The following is a 16888-nucleotide window of genomic DNA, read 5'->3' on the forward strand; positions in this document are numbered from 1 at the left end:
TAATGTAATATATTTTATGAAACAATTTTTAATGGTATTAAGTTGCTCTTATATCTCAATATATATCATCCAATCTACTAATTCTATCCTTATTGATAATATAATTTCGAACAATTTTTTTGATAGATAGCTCACGTTGTAGATATCTTGAGAAACGCAAATTACATAATTAATTCAAATTTGCGAGGAAAAAAATTTACAGACTGATGCCCATTCTTTACAATTCAAACATTGAATAATCAAGTATTGATATATAATAAAGGATAGCAATATGGGTAAGTCATTTATCAAAGACCTAAGATAGTTTAGGAAATTATGAACATCAATTTACTAACTTAGCTCAGTTCCGCCGAAGAAAAGCGTAAAAATGGACTTAGGCGCCTTCTTGGCCGACGATTCACTCGGGGGTGGATCGTGGGCCGATGAAGAAGTTGATATGTCTTCTATTGGTGTACAACTTAACACGGGATCTGCCCAACCTTCTAGAAGGCCAGAACAGAGTTTTAATAGACAGTCGTCTTTTGGAGATGATGACCCCAGAAGAGAGAGAAAAGAATTTCCCATTCCTGACGAACCGCCTTATAGGGCTAGAGTTGGGAATTTACCATGGGAAGTTGAAGAAGAGGCATTGAAGAGATTTTTCGAGGACCGCATGCAAGTGTTGGATGTGGTTACTGATATAAAGCTACCAATCGATCCAGCAACAAACCGATTAAAAGGATTTGGATTTGTTACATTTGAATCAAGGGAAGCATTGGAAGAAGCCTTAAATTTAAGCTTGTCGGATTTCTTTGGTAGGAAGCTCTTTGTTAACGTAGCAGCTCCACAGAGACAAGATGTCTTTGAGATGGACTGGAGAGCTGCAAGAAGTGGACCAATGTCTGGGGGTCCACCTAGAAGAGAAAGAGAGAGGAGAGAGGAACCAGACTTAGATTGGGGTACTGTGAGATCGACTTCAGGTGGTTTGCCCCCCAGGGAGAGACGCGACAGAGGTGAAGGAGGAGAAAGAGTTGAAAGAAGACCCAGAAGGGAAGAACCAGACCTTGACTGGGGTTCAGTAAGATCCACAAGTAATGCCTTACCTCCAAGGGAGAAAAGTAACAGAATGGAAAGGGAAAGAAGACCAAAGAAAGATGAGCCGGAGTTAGACTGGGGTTCTGCGAGATCAGCAACTGTATCACTCCCTGCCAAAGAAAGAAGAGAAAGAAGTGAAAGAAGACCTAAGAAAGACGATCCGAGCTTGGATTGGTCATCGGTAAGAGGAAGTGCCGTGGGAACGAGGCAAGGAAGTGAAAGACGCCCCAGAAGACAGGATTCATCAGAATGGAAGAAAGGACAAGCCCCAGAACAACGCAACAAAGCTAAGGTTTCAAACAAGAAAGAAGAAGAAACAGAACAAAGGCCACAAAAGTCACTGTATGATGTATTAGCAGTCGAAGGAGAGTCCGATGAAGAGGTTACTAATCAGAGTCAACAAAAGGTACCAGATGCTGATCAAGATATTGAAACTCTTCAGTCCAAGACTTCTGAGTTAACTGTTGATTCAAAGAATTCAGAAGATTGGGAAGTGGTTGGAAAATAAGTCGCCAAAGGAATGAATTTAACTAGCATTGTATTAATCATGTTTTACAAGAACAATCTAATGTGCAATTTCAATCTGATAATAAAATAAACTAAAAACAAAAAATGATATTTCTGACCTTGGCTCGAAATTACTTAGGATTTAATCTCAGAACCCTCTTTATTGTATAATTATCATTTCAATTAGACATTAGTCAATATATGTATTCAAAGATTCGTAAGAGATGATATTAATTTTGCTTTGTGTCACATTGAGATGCATATGTAGCTTTTATAATCGAATACAAATTGTAATAGTGAACAGTTGAATTGCATCACGTTATGGCAGAGGAGCGCCAAAAGCTAGATGGTTATTATCTCGTTGATACGAAAAGTAAGTTTGATTAGTTATTTGAAGATAGTCCGTGTGTATTAACTCGCTTCAGAACAATACGAAATTACAAACCCTTCTCCTCTAGACAATTTGTTGAGGCTATATAATCTTGAACCAATAGCGAAATCATTTGCAAGAACCAATCCAGATGGAAGCAAGGGAGTAAAGTTGAGAAAATCATATAGAAATCATATTCAGGATTTGCCTGGAAAGCACCAGGTATCTGCGCAGAAAGCAATTCCGTCTGGCTTACTTGACCCAATGGTGGCTCTGGCCCCTGATTTAATTAAAGCAATGGATTCTGAAATGTTAGGACAAGCAATGAAGTTTGATAAAACTCCTATAAATGGTATTCCAGGATTCAAAACGTCTGATTTAGCTATTAATGACCTACAAACCTTAATGCGTGGCGATGATATGTCGGAAAATGATGATTATGGCGGAGGGAAGAAGTCGAAGAGGAAAACGAGAAACCAGGGGGTAGGGCATGATATAAAGAGACAGCATGTATGACTTAATTACTTGATACTTTTTAAATTACTCAATTATGTGTATTTGTAATGTTACAACTTAATATTTATGTTTTGTCATCGTTTTTAGAATGATTAGAGTCTCTTAGTTCTGCGACATTGGTGAACTCTGCATATTTCTTTAGAGGGCGTAAAGGGATAGACACTAATGCTCTAGATCTTCTCTTTCGATAAGTGAGTTTATTTTTGATTAGACGTCCACTATGTCTAATTAGCGTCCTAATGACTGTCTTTTTTAGTAGATTCATTATGTCTAACATCGAAAGAACTTGACCACGTATAACAAGCGCTGGAAGGTCTATCAATAGTTTGTGGACATTAAGAAGCCTCTTGTATCCACTTTTAAGCTTTATAGATATCAGTAGTGCTATTGGATGAAGTTTAAAGTAAACTATGCTTAAAAACTTTTTCGATCTTCCAAGCATTGCATCCGATTCTTCTTGGTACTCATCATTGGATGATTCATTGGAGAAGGAAAATGTATTGCCAACTGAGTTGACCGTCCTCTGGGTTAACCTTGGACTCGAAAAACTTCTATTAGCCGAACTATCAACCTTTTTGCCCTTATCAGCACCTTCTAAGCCCTCGACGATACCATCTCCATCCATTTCTGATTCTTGATCAAAATCATCATCTTCTGAATCATCGTTGGCTTGTGGTTTAGGGTTCAAATTTGTTAAATCTGATTGATTTATAAACTTCATTAACTTATCGCCCGTCACTTCATCCAAGTTGACATTTATCGGGAGCGAATTTATTTCAAAATCTTCCATGATTCTGATGCCTCCAATAGATCTTTTCATTGACCAATCGACAGTAATGAGGTTGTCCAATTTCAGGTCCTTACCAGGAACTTCCAAAGGTTCAAGTAGAGATGGGAAAGGAGCTTTTGGAATTAAATTAAACCCTTGCATCACGGAAATCTCAATACGATTGTGGTTTGCACCATCCTCTTTAATGAGGCGCTTATATGTCCCTTTAGCCAAAGCAAGGTCTATGATAGGTTTTCTATTATCTTCAAGCAAATGCAAGATGAGCTGGTCCGTCCGAATAAACCAGTGAGCCTTATTTTGAGAGCCTGTCTCCAGCGTGTTTATTTCTCCACTGAGAATGGAGCTCATCAACAAGTAAATTTCAGTTACGGCGTTACCACGTTCTATAGCGAGCATTGATGCATCATTCAAACTATCATTATTTAAGTGATTCTGTCTGAATGTATAACTCTGGGAAATGAGAGTCATGACTCTATAATATTCATGCATTTTAGATATTCGATCTTTCAATGACTTCAAATCCTGAAACCCTATAGAGAATTTCAACCTTTGAAGCTTTTCTCCTAGAGTTTTACTCATAGGCTCACTGTAAAATAATAAGCTCAAAACAATAATATATAGAGTGAAATACTGTCTTGCAGTAGATGTAATGACAAATTTTGGTACATCAATATGCAATTTGTTAGGCGTACTCAAGGAACCATATTTGTCATCTTGAGCCTGTTCTTCTTCATTGCTCTTGCTTTCATTGGATTTAGATAGCTTATTTCCTAAAGGTTTCAATTCCTCGTATGTTATCATCATGGACATGTTTTCTACCAACAAGTTCTCTTTACCAGCGAAGTTTCCATTTTTGCAAACTTCAAGTCCCAACCAAGGTGGCCAATTAGTAGCAGACCCATATGGTTTCTCACTTAATATTAGGCTTGAGAAATTTTCCGCACTGTTTCTATTTAAAACAAAAATGTTCGCATCATGAAGGAAGACTCCATATCTCGTTTCAAGCTCATTAGCATCAACAAGGAGTTTGTCAGTAGAGTGATTGTATACGGAAACAATTTTGGCATTAATAGTAGGAGCAGCTATCAATACTACCGAGTCCGGTATATCTTCACTTTGTAGCTGGATCTGTGGTGATATGACGTCAATTAAATAATCTTCTGCTATCGTCTCTTCACCCAGAACTTTCCTTAAAATGCTGTCGAAATCATTGAGTCGATCTTCGCAACTTACATCATGCATACACAATGTCTTTTCCAGTTTTAACTGCAGAATACTAGATCTAATATTGGAACTAGCGTCTTCATCGAGGAATTGTTCACTCTGATCAATGATACTCTCGAGAGTCCTAATTGATTCGAAAGATAAATATTTAGCAAGGCTGCTTTTAAGTTGAACGAAGTGAATGTATTTGAGAACTGTATTTCTGCTGTTCACGTTCCATTTTAAAAGCATACTAATCAAAGTAAATTTATTGTGAAAACTTTCTGTTGATGAAGCAGAAATTATTGAGTTTTTTCTATTTTCCGTTTTCATTTCATGTTTAGCTTTATTTACGTCCGACTCCAATGATTGAATACGTTCTTGCAAAGAATAATCAGTGTTTTGCTTCGAATCTTCCAGTTCTTTTCGAAGCAAGTTGATTCTATCTTGATACAAGTCTATTTGAGATCGAAATATATTGTCAGGATCCAATAAACAGTCATGAACTTGTTCATTTCCAAACTCCTCCGATTTATCAGAAGAATCTCGATCATGCTCAGTATCCCTAAAATAAGAAAACCTCTTAGAGTAAAGGAGCGGATGTATAATGACTTTGCGTTTGACATACGTGAGTGACCCCACATATGCTTCATCAAAATCATCCATGTCAAACCAAGTACTATTTTTATCAAGCCCAGAATCCAGTTCCAGCTTTCTTGATTTATTTTCGTTGAACTTTTCAAAAAATATAGCATGCATGCATCTCAAATCAATGCCTGAAAGATGGACCTCTCCTAAATTAAAATTCATCTTTAAGATATCTTTTTTTGAAAACCCTTCATGCATTGCAATCCTTTTTTCTTTTCTTTGATGGAGGTCAACGATGAAATCGTCCATTTTACCTTTCAAACCAATAAAATCTATTCTTTCTTCTTCTCCGTTGAAAGCATCGTCGCGATATATGTGGGTCAAGAATAAAGATTTAAACTTAAATTGAAACTTATTAGTGGATAAATGTTCAGAAAATTTCATAGATTTCTTCTGCTCACCAAAAAGACAACCCCTTCTAATAGGAAGCGACATATTTCCGCTAAATAGCTTCCACCAGCTGAAAAATTGTTTGAAGGTACCAGGACTCAAATGCAATGAATTGTAACTATTCTCAGTATTTGCGAACAAAGAAAAAGCCATATGGATATAATCAGTTCTGAACCCTTTATATGAGTCATGTCCTTCCTTCGTGTACGCGGGATTATATAAGTTCACCCGCCAATGTGGTAATTTGTCTTCAGTCTTGGATCCGTCATCTTTCTTTCTCTGTAGTAAGAAACCTACCTTAAAATGTACTCCTCCGTTCAATTTTAATACCTTTTTTTCAAAGATCTCGGTAGAGGATGCTTTAAGATCGCTTGGATTAGTCAGATAATCGTTCAAGTAATAAGCAAAGCATGAAGAAATCAAGTTGTCGCTAGCTGGGAGGTAGTTAAACTGACTGCTATCCCGCGACCAGCTTATTAGCCCTGTTGATAAATAATTTGGAATATACCATGAAACCTTTTCTGATTGAATATCGAAGAAATCTTTGGAGTCGTCATTTTGATTGATGTTCCATACGACTCGGTCAGAAAATGAGAGAATAAATCCAGATGCCGTCTCAAATAAGTCATAAGGATCCCGTGAACCTTTAAAAGCAATTTCTAAACTAGATTCCGTTTCAACTGTAATTTTACCATGCAATATTAGCCGCATCTTGTCCCAAAAGCCTAGCTTTAAAGAAGGATCGACAGGAGGCTTTGAAAATTGATCGAAGTTCAACATTGCTTGTTGAATTCCAAATTGATAAGACTGACCCCAAACAAACCTAGTTGCTCTATCAGATATAAAGTTACTGTATAAATCAATATACATTTTTACTGTTGATAGTGATTTCTCTATTACAAGAGAATGATATTCGTCATTTTCAGATACATCAGGGACTAAATTAAATTTCAATTTTCTCATATGTTCAACTTTGCGAATTAATGCCTCTGAAATCACTAAATGGCCCTTCATTAAAAAGTTCTGCTCATTCTCATACGTACTTCTTGGAATATGTAATAAAGGCAAAGGATAATCACGTAAATGAATTCTTAGTTCGTTCAATTTAAGGCTAACAAAAGTTGGTATCATCAAAGAATACCGCGTATCAACAGGCACACCCTGGCCCATCCTATTCAAAAAGTTTGGTAACTCTTGTAAAGGGAATTCAGGGCATGATACATCTAAATTGACATTGTTCATTAAAACCGAAAACAATGGTGGCTGACTCATATATGAAAGAACACCCGAGTTCAAGCGTTTAGGTACTTTAGTTTCATTTCCGAACAAGAAGCTTTGCTGCTCTACTAACTCATCCCTCAATGAACCCTTGTAAACTTTCACCTTTCGTATCCAAGAATTAGATATAGTTTCATTTAAAATATAATGCTCGTTATCTAGATTTTCATCAGATTTAGATTTTGCTTTAGCTTTAAAAATATCCACTAACTCTATTCTTTTTCGTTGTTCAAGTATACCCAACTGATAAATCATATTCAACTCACTTTCAAAAGGATCATCCTCCATCCAGAATGATAGTTTCTTTGACAAAAGCTTCATCTTAGGTAATTGCAAGGTCCTAGACTCCTTAGGATAAATTTTTCTTTTTCGATTAGTATCATGATCTTTCAAGAAAGAGATCAAAAACTTTACAATCTTGATATTTATCGAAATGTTATCGAAAAGCTTGTATACCACAAATTTATGAGGCTGAATGAACCTAATGGAAGTAGATAACACTGTGACCTTCGATTCTTGATGAGGATCGTTGAGCTTTATATTCAAATCATCAACACACAAAATCCTATTCCAGTGACTTTTGGTTGAAGGCGAGTTAACCAACATTCTTGTGAAATCTATAGCAATGACACTTCTTCCTTGACTATAATTATAGCTGCCAGAAAATGATTGACACCTCATCTTAAAATCGTCAGCTAGTTGAAGAGCTAAATCAATTTTGTTAAAAGACACATTCACTAAAAGTTGCTCTTTCAAACAGAATGATGTTTTTTGGTTTCGTTTCATAGAAAATTTCATTACGCTTAAATCTCGATCCAACTTGTCTTTAATAGCTTTGAATGGAATAAAAATAAACAGCCTCATCAAATGAACACATCCAATAATTGCAAAAAGTTTATAACGATCATATTGTCCATTGATATCGTGAACATTGCCACCAATTTTCAAATTATTCTTGAAGTTTGTTTCTACAGCCGACACATCGAGGACAATAGAAGGCAAAGCAAAGAGAACCTTCTCAGAACCTTCAGCTAAGCTCAAGTCTGAGCTTATGATAAACTTTGATATAGTAAAATCAACCGACCAGAATATTGATGAATTATCTTCGGATGAAATTAAAGTGTGCAGCGACGCACTGCTTGTCGGAGAAGAAAGAGAAGATTTCTCATTCGATTGTTGAGTGTGTAAAATGAATTCTTGCATTGATAATTTGATCTTTCTCAAATTTCCATTATCTGAATTAATATCAGTGGATAAGTCACTTTTGCTAGAGTTAGAGACTAGTTCGCTCGGTATCAAAATGGAACGGGATCCAACAAAAATTTCAACCACCGAAAATTTCACTGTGAATTCAAGTAGCCATCCTGGAAGCAGCCTAAATATGACTTCTGTTAAGGGAGCCTTATAAGTTGAATTTATTCGAGACCTAGAATTTTTGAACTTCAGTAATTCTTTATTAAATGATTGATTTAATACCCCGATCAGTAAGCATTCCTCTGCTTTCTCCGAAAAAGCATTTATAACGCTACTAATTCCTGCCAAGGTATTTAAATGAATCAAATTAATCATCACGTCGTTAACATCTAAAACGGGCCTTACAGAGAGGTCGTTAAACACATGTAGATTTATCAGAAGCGTCTTTATCTTGAAAACTTCTTTTCGAAGCTTCTCTCGCCCTCTAGAAAACGACTCATTACTTTCTTTTTCTTGATAAATTATGGAAGGGTTTAAGATATCACATTTCCCGCTGTATTCTCTTTCATCTGTAGTGAGGAAATGAAAATTCAACAACGAATAAGAGAAATTCAATAAATGATTTTTTGACTCTTTTTCATTGTTAAAACGCACAATAAATCGAGGCTGTTCTATAATTACTTTCATATCTAAGCTCGGAAAATATTCATTGAGCAAACTTATGAATTTTCTCTTGAGCGATTCCCGACCATCATCAAGATTCAATTTCTTATTTTTTAATTCTATACTTTCTTCATCTCCAGTATCTACTTTTGTATCATCACCATCTGTCAGGTCGTAGCTTGAAGATTGGCCTACCAATTCATGATCGTGTTCTGTGCTTCTAATTTTCTCAAGTGTTAAATATTTCTTAAGTAATACCACGTTATAAAACACTTCGCTCAATTGATTCACATCAAGATCGAGAATAGGGCTACTTGCTGATGAAAAAAATTCCATAGCACAGTCTTTAAAGCCGTCACCTTTTGCTAAACGGTCAAGAATGTTGGTTTTACAGGTGAATGAAACATTTGGAATGTTCAAAAGTTCATCTGTATCCTTTGTTGAGAAATCTGTATCCTCAGAGAGCACTGAAGAGCTGAGGGCTAACAATTGTACGGAGCCAGAAAGATGAAAAGGCTCATCGTACTGGGGATCGAATAATATCTCAAAACCCGCAGAATCATCATATAATTTTGCAAAATTAAATAATATTGATTTTACATTGATTTCCAAGGATGACCTAGGCATAAAGGACTGAAAATAATCAGCAAAATTTTGATTATCATCCAATGTAGCGAAAGGAATCTGCAGCAAAGTCAAATTTTCTATCTGCAAAGCCGATTCCGACATGATAGAATGGACTGCTTTATAAAGTCTTTTTGACTTACTGAATGAGCTTTCCGTCGGTGGATCAGTATTCAGCTTACAAGCACCTGCGCATGACTCCAGATGCTCCTGCAACATGAGATTCACTAAATTGAAAACCAGTAAGTTAACATCGTCAACAGAAAGCTTTTGCCGAATACTTTTCATCTCTCCATTTTCCAAAGCTACCAGGAAGTTGAACTGAAGTTTAATTGTGGACCAATTTGTGAGTTCGGTTGATTTCTCTAGTCTGAGGACTGAATGTATCAACCTACTAGTTGAAAGATTCGTATAGAACTTTAGCCTCTCTGAATAACGTCTACTGAGCCTCGTATTGAGGTTGAACTTTACATACTCTAGTATCACAGTATGTTTTGGCGACGGTAGAAACTCCATATGTCGCAATTCCAAACTAATTGAGGGAATTCGTTTCAAAACAAATCTCATTAGTTTCTTCCCAAGCCAATTAGAAGGAAAGAAAGTAAGCACCTCATTAGTATTACTCTTTGAGGACTTTGATGATCCACCAGCTGTACGCTTTAAATTTACAGTCAAATCATCCAAGATAATCATTCGTGAGTTTCCCCAGAGTCTGATTCTTAGGCACCCGAGATACACATTGAACCGCCGCGTCTGAAATGTAATTCTGCTGAAATAGACTCCATTGTTGATACCTATATACCTTAAATGAAAACCTGTCACTAGATATACCAAGTACCATATTGCTATCCAGCAAGCCATTAAGCTGAGAATGGCTACAACGAGCCTGTTAGCAATGTCGTTGGCCATTACCTTCAGTACAGTTCGACAATGTACGAGGCCAGTTGTCTAAAGTTAATGATCAAATCTGTTCTGTTAATTTCCATCTGCTTTCTAGCAATTTATTATTAGTTTTATGTATACAGGTGATATCACTATTTTGTTTTGCTGCCGTTCTAGGTAGCGATCAAGCGAATTCCGGCATGCAGTGACAGGTCTGATGCTGGTTCATAAAGTAATATGTATATATATATATTAACTTATTGTACCTAATTCAGCTAATTTTAATTATATAGCATTGGGTATTTAACATACTTAATATTCTGTCAGCTATAAGACAACTATGTTCAGATACATATTTTGTTCAAATATGTAAATTTTCATCACTTCTCTTTTTCTTCAAATAACTAATAACGTAAGAATGGACTTCTTTTTCTGACTGTATCTGTCAATACATTATTAACGTCAAAAACTGCTGATATCTGACAATAATTGGTATCAGGCGTGAAAGAATGTGCGTCACTAGTTATCACTTTGTCGATATCTTCATTACTTGCAATCAACGTAGAAGAGTTGATATTTACGATAATAGGTATGGGCTATGAGACAGATTCGCAGATAACCCTTGACATGTTAACCCATCTTTTTTTTTTTTGCACTAAAACCATATAATTTGATATAACATAAAAGTTTGTTATTATAAATTGGTTTTATGGATATTATAAGAAACAGCAAAATTAATTTTTGATATCGATATGATACCAATGAGTACGAAAAAAATGTAATTGTATTATGAAGCAATAACTCCGAGCCTTTTTTTCAGGTGGTAATACAAGCTTATGAGCTAAGTGTAATTGTATAGGGTCAGTACATTGTTCTTGGTGTACTATTAAGGACCCTTAACTACTTCCTAAGCTGCTAAATCCACGGAAAGAAAGCAGAGAAACGGATGACAAGAAGAATATATGTACCAGTAATACAATATAGGCCTACTTCTAAATTATTAGAGAGGAAATCTAAGAGATCTTAGCTTGAAATTAAATATACGTTAATATGGAGAGTTCGTGCTTTCATGTAGTATATGCGAAATTACGAATCCGAAATACGAGTTCCGCATCTCTTGCCATTTTTGAACCGTCAATTGGCAAACCTGCATATTACTTTTCACGAGCCATCTCGGGCCACAACCCTACTAAAGTCCGGTATAGAATATTTGGTAGTGCGCTTACTTTTCCTTGTCTTTTTTTTTTTTTTTTTTGTTTCCTGCTCGCAGACCCGGCTCTGAACTGCAGTCGTAGGGAAACAGGACTGGTGAAAATTTAGTGAAAAATTTTATACACGTTAAAGGAAGTTAGTTTCATAGATTGAATAATACGAACGAAGAGTATGTATAGTTTAAGAAACCATCAGAGCAATGTTGACTGCGGCTAGTCTCATATAAGACAGCTGAGTATTGATGGCGAATGAGAGTAATGATAGGGAATTTTGGTCAACGTATAAAGAAGAAAGTTGATGATGAGATCATAGCATATCTTAGAGATCTTGTATCGAGTTAGAGAACTTGGCTGTAATTGCTTCGGGAATAGGCTTGCTCAAGTTTAGACTTTAGCGTTGAAAAATGTGAATTCAAAGAAAAAGTTAACTATCCATTATATATTTCTTACTTCCCTCATGTCAAACTTGCTTCCCTAGCGTTTGAGAACACTTTACTAACATATTTAGTGGCTAATTCTGTTCCACACCCAAAGATCGTTAAGAAGTACAACAAGAAGTTCAAAAGACACCAATCTGACAGAATCATAGGTGTCAAGGAGAACTGGAGAAAGCAAAAGGGTATCGACTCATGTGTCAGAAGAAGATTCAGAGGAACTATCCCTCAACCTAACATTGGTTATGGTTCTAACAAGAAAACCAGACATTTAATTCCATCTGGTCACAAGGTTTTCTTAGTCAAGAACTTGAAAGACTTGGACGTTTTATTAATGCACACCAAGACTTATGCTGCTGAAATTGCCCACAATATCTCTGCTAGGAATAGAGTTGCTATTGTTGGTAAGGCCAAGAAGTTGGGTGTTAAAGTCACCAATCCAAAGGGTAGAATTGCCTTGGAAGCTTAAATTAAGCAACCTCATTCTTTTATATGTTAATCAAATAAGATTGGGTAATTTTAGCTAGAAATAGCTAAGAAATGTACATTTTTACATTATAGTAAAATACGTAAAGAAAAGTTTCAAGTTATCTGTATTCCATATATATCTACGCTTCTAACGTTTCGTCAAAGAACCTGAAATCGCAACCGAGCTTACATCTAAGTGATGATGCTTCTTGATCTTGTAGCCCAAATCGCAAGTTCCATCATCTTCTAATCGTATGTCGGGACATGGCTTCAATACTCTCGGTTGAAATCCCAGAGAATTCAGACGTATTTTCGACTCATTCTTGTGGCAGGGACAGTTACACCTTGAGGCATCCTGATCTTCATTAGAGCTCTCTTGCTTCCCTTCGTGATCTACCTTATTCTCCAGCTTCTCATCGGATTGATCGTTAGACTTATTTACCTGAATCAGTGAGTTAGATGAACATGAAGATGAGCAATTAGAAGACGAATCAGACATCCCGTTTTTCATACGACCTTGATCTTCTTTTGACAGCATTGCATCATTCTGGGAAGATTCAATCTCACTTTCACCAGAAAAATTTAACATCGATTTTATCTTCGGAATGATATCCGAAAATTCACCTTGACTGCCCTTATTCGATACCAGCGAATTATTTATATCCTTAGTCTTGTGCGAACAGTGACAGACAGACAGAGAGGAGTCCACATTTTCCCAAGGGAAGGATCCGTGTGTCAACGATGAGGCTGATTTCTGGGAATGATTGGAAGAATCGTGAGGGATGTTGTTGTGCCTTTCACGTATTTCATCGGTCTTTTTTGTTTCAACTGCATGTTCAATTTCTTTTTCTTTTTCATCCTTAGCCTTACTGCTCACATTTTTTCTTACATGACCAACTTCATTAACCTTCTTTATATCAGTCAAATCTAGCATGCTTCTTGGAGGAGTTCTTGAACCAAAATCAGTTTCGTCATGATTATGGGTCAAAGTGTTTTTTCTTGTTGGAGCCCTCGAGCTTACAGCTGATGATGTTGCTGAATTGGATCCCGTTCCCGGTAACACAAATGGATTAACGTCTTGATCAGGATGCTCATATATGCACATTTCTAAGCCTAGAAACCACGGATCATTGAACAAATTTTTTAAGGTATATCTTTTAGAGGGAGAAGGATCGCATAGTTTCCATGCTACCCTACTGCCGCCTGTACTGTTGAATTGCGAAGCCCATTTGAATTCAGTGCCTGGACCCTTCGTATAATCGTTGTTATTTTTAAAAGATGGATGATCTCCAGCATATCTATTGTGGTTGAATCTGAACTCCCTGAAACCATGGTCGTTTGCTGATGCAGATTGAAAAGGAACGTTAGCATAGACAATACAAAATAGCAACATACCAAGTCCCCAGTGATCCATTACATATGGGTCATAAGCAAAATTTTTAGCTTCTGAACCACTCAATTCCTTTAATTTCATAACTTCGGGAGGCGAATAAGGAGGTGAGCCAACATATGCAGTGGACAGCCTCACTGGTGATGTTAAATCCCCAGGGACTTCATTTCCATAATCACTAACACCAAAATCACACAACTTTGCAATTCCATTTTGATCGATCAACACGTTTTCAGGTTTCATGTCTCTATGAACTATTCCAGCATCGTGCAAAAACTTGAGTCCATAAGCAACTTGTTTAAATAAGCAATATCTTTCATTTAAGCCAGTTTTTTTCCATCCAGGTTTTACAATCATATTGAATAAATCTCCTCCAGTACAATACTCTAATATAATACCCCATCCTCTCGTTATATCACCTTGAGATTGTATTCTTAGAAGTGCAATAGTCTCGACAACATGCCTGCTTTCAGACATTCTACGAGCAATAATGAACTCTTTGCTAGCTCTCTGGTACAAGTCCTCGTCAGTTTCCTTAGTTAGTAAGGTAAATCTTTTGATAGCAAAAATTCTTTTTTTATTATGTATGTCATTAACTATTCTGACATCAGACGAACCACCAAATCCAATCTTTTTCGAAGTAGATTCAATCTCGAAGCACTGGTTTAAGTTAACATCCTCTTGCTTTAAATCATCAGGAAGATAGTCATTCGGGTCAGCCACAGGATTGCCCAAGATTCTTTGGCCATCAATGCTGCCAGACAAGTAGAAACTACTATTTTTGGGCATCTCCTGCGATGGTGACTTATTTAAGCCAAACGGGTTATATTTGATCTTCTCTTGGTGTGTCGGATTATCATTACGGAAAGCTGCATTGTGATTCCTTGCGGCATTCTTATTATTCAAAGATTGAATGTGTGCAAATGTTTGTGCCTTATTCAAAACAGCCTTCTCACTCTTTGTTCCTGATGAGCTTGAATTGTTCCGTTTCAACGATGCCATACTTGGTGTCTTTGATAACTTCCCTGGAGAGGCGTTTGAATCTGCTTTATTTTCATGATGATGAAAGATTTTTGATAATCCGTTATGAGATAAAGTTGGTGATATGTCCCTTTTATTGTCAACTTGATTTGAATCTCTTTTAAACAACCCTTTTAAGCCATGATGGTGTAACGGATGATGTGAACTGTCATGGGGAACAGGTTTTTGATGACCACGATGCTTTTCCTTCTCTTCAAGTTCAGACATTTCGTAATCAGCTTAGCTAATTAGTAGACCCGCAGTTCTTCCTAAGTGAAAGATTTTCTTCGACAAGGTCAAGTTCTTCTAGCTCTAATTTATTGCTGAGTGAAGAAACTTAGCAATATGTAACAGGTAGCTCTATTTCGACTCAAAAGGTAACTTGTAGCCACTTTATATCTATTAATTAGCTAAAATCTAAAAAAATATGATGTAAAATAGAGTTAACCAGAATTGAATTACGCCCTGATTACCTTCGGAAATATCTTAATAAAATTATCGGTCCGAAGCTACTTGCGACTCGTGGTACCGCCGTTTTTCTGTGTATATACGAAATTCTAGTGTACATATAGGGATAGGGGCCGGCACGATGGCGGGGCTATCATTCTTTTGCTCACTAAATCAGACCCTCTACGGCGTTGTTGGCTAGGGTACATCAAAAGAAATTTTGGGGGATCGGCCCTTGGGAACAGATAAGGAAACCTAGACTGATATTGTATAGTACACAGAATCGAAGGATTGTCTTAGTTCGCTAATCTGTCGTGATTAGTTCGAGGAAAGCTTAAAGTTGCAGACTGAAAGCGATATAAGCATAAATCACAACTGAGCTGGTAACAAGAAGACATTGTATGAAGTGAAATTTGAAGCAATCGTAGGCTTCTATTATTAAGTAAGTTCTTATGATACAGCAAATTTCTTAATATGGAAGTGTCGTGTGTTTGTGATTAATTTGACTATACCGTAAGAAATCTTTCGCTTAGCATGTATGACATTAATTTTAGTGTATAATACAAATAAAAACAGAGTTTAGAGGTTATCAATTAGGCTTGGCAAATAGTTGCAGATGTAATCTGCTATTCATGGTATTAAGATGGTCTTTCACCATTCGACATTTTCTCCGCGAAGAATGCGGTCTAGTATGTAGATAGAAATACTGAAAGAGCAGGAGCGGGAGCGCTTGTTCATTCCAGACTAAAATGCCACGGGCCAATATCACTTCGAACTTACGTTCGAAAAGGAAGAATAAGAAAAAAAAAATAAAAGAAATCCAGGCTACTCTATATTCTTTGTCATTGCATTTTAGTAACTTCAACACTCTTGTCTTTGTAGCTCTTTCAAGTATCTAATGCTATTCAGCTTAAGCAGATTCAATTAAACACTCTCTTCATCAGAAGTCTTGTGGTTTCTCTTAATTTTGAAGAATCTAATACCACCGCCATCTTCTTTTGTCTCAGGGGCTGCAGGCGTAGATCTGGTAAAGGAAGAATCGTCAGCCACAGGACCTGACTGTTCGACAGGAATTGGCTCTTGGGTAGTAGATGCTCTCACCCTAGACATATGTTTCTGGTAGGAGTTCAATATATTAGCCCATAAAGTGTTCAAGAAAACAAGGCCCAAGCAGACAACAGCTGCCCACAAAATGGCCATTGACTTAAGACCAACTTTTGCACTGAGATTAGCATCTTGGAAGGCATTCTTAGCCAAAACAGCAGCAGCTGTCTGAAATGCAGCAAGTGCAGCTAAAAAGAAAAGAGCAACCATGATCAAAAAAATAACGACGAAGTCAATTATAAGGAAACAGAAGCCCAAAATATCAATTATTAACGCAATTGCAGAAAAACATAATGAAATTATCAAAAATGCAAAAGAAAACCTTGTCAAGTAATAGAATGTATCTCTGTTGGTAACAAATTTTTTGGGAACATTTCTTGTAGTACTAAAGTTGTCAACGGGGGATATTGGGTAAGCCGGGCCCAATGAACACAGGGAATAGTCATTTACATTACAAACTCCCCAGAAAGTCCACGCAGATTCATTAGGCGCACCTCTGATAGAAGATGTGTCAGCCTTAAGCCAATAAAAATCGTTGAAAGGAAAGTGGTTCGTAGAACCCATCAAAACTGTAAAAAGCAAGAGTAACACTGTACCCGCCAAAAGTATCTCATTTATTAACGTCTGAATAAATCTCATTGTCCCGTATCTATACCTCTAGCACTATCCTCAGAG

At 36.7% G+C, this 16888-nt stretch overlaps 7 protein-coding genes across 7 annotated transcripts; 4 read left to right on the forward strand and 3 right to left on the reverse strand.

The window, feature by feature from the left end:
- Positions 1-367: 367 nt before the first annotated feature.
- TIF3 (Tif3p) lies at positions 368-1582 on the forward strand (the record flags this gene model as incomplete). Its single annotated transcript, XM_062952700.1, has 1 exon — positions 368-1582. One exon carries the CDS (start codon positions 368-370, stop codon positions 1580-1582), a length of 1215 nt encoding a protein of 404 aa, XP_062809576.1.
- A 320-nt stretch (positions 1583-1902) lies between these two features.
- Positions 1903-2467, forward strand: MED19 (Med19p; the record flags this gene model as incomplete). Its single annotated transcript, XM_062952701.1, has 2 exons — positions 1903-1954; positions 2007-2467. The coding sequence occupies 2 exons, from the start codon at positions 1903-1905 to the stop codon at positions 2465-2467; spliced, it is 513 nt and encodes a 170-aa protein (XP_062809577.1).
- A 64-nt stretch (positions 2468-2531) lies between these two features.
- Positions 2532-10166, reverse strand: FMP27 (Fmp27p; the record flags this gene model as incomplete). Its single annotated transcript, XM_062952702.1, has 1 exon — positions 2532-10166. The coding sequence occupies one exon, from the start codon at positions 10164-10166 to the stop codon at positions 2532-2534; it is 7635 nt and encodes a 2544-aa protein (XP_062809578.1).
- Positions 10167-11189: 1023 nt separating this feature from the next.
- On the forward strand, positions 11190-11459 carry PRCAT00002816001 (uncharacterized protein; the record flags this gene model as incomplete). Its single annotated transcript, XM_062952703.1, has 1 exon — positions 11190-11459. The coding sequence occupies one exon, from the start codon at positions 11190-11192 to the stop codon at positions 11457-11459; it is 270 nt and encodes an 89-aa protein (XP_062809579.1).
- Positions 11460-11608: 149 nt separating this feature from the next.
- RPL32 (60S ribosomal eL32 domain-containing protein) lies at positions 11609-12253 on the forward strand (the record flags this gene model as incomplete). The annotated part of the gene is made up of 2 exons (XM_062952704.1): positions 11609-11687; positions 11739-12253. 2 exons carry the CDS (start codon positions 11609-11611, stop codon positions 12251-12253), a joined length of 594 nt encoding a protein of 197 aa, XP_062809580.1.
- Positions 12254-12400: 147 nt separating this feature from the next.
- On the reverse strand, positions 12401-14890 carry PTK2 (protein kinase; the record flags this gene model as incomplete). Its single annotated transcript, XM_062952705.1, has 1 exon — positions 12401-14890. The coding sequence occupies one exon, from the start codon at positions 14888-14890 to the stop codon at positions 12401-12403; it is 2490 nt and encodes an 829-aa protein (XP_062809581.1).
- A 1143-nt stretch (positions 14891-16033) lies between these two features.
- SUR7 (Sur7p) lies at positions 16034-16852 on the reverse strand (the record flags this gene model as incomplete). Its single annotated transcript, XM_062952706.1, has 1 exon — positions 16034-16852. The coding sequence occupies one exon, from the start codon at positions 16850-16852 to the stop codon at positions 16034-16036; it is 819 nt and encodes a 272-aa protein (XP_062809582.1).
- Between the last annotated feature and the right edge of the window lie 36 nt (positions 16853-16888).

The sequence above is a fragment of the Priceomyces carsonii genome (assembly GCF_900007245.1).
Source record: "Priceomyces carsonii strain CBS4050 genome assembly, scaffold: Debaryomyces_carsonii_scaffold_3, whole genome shotgun sequence".
In the NCBI taxonomy this organism is placed as follows: Eukaryota; Fungi; Ascomycota; class Pichiomycetes; order Serinales; family Debaryomycetaceae; genus Priceomyces; species Priceomyces carsonii.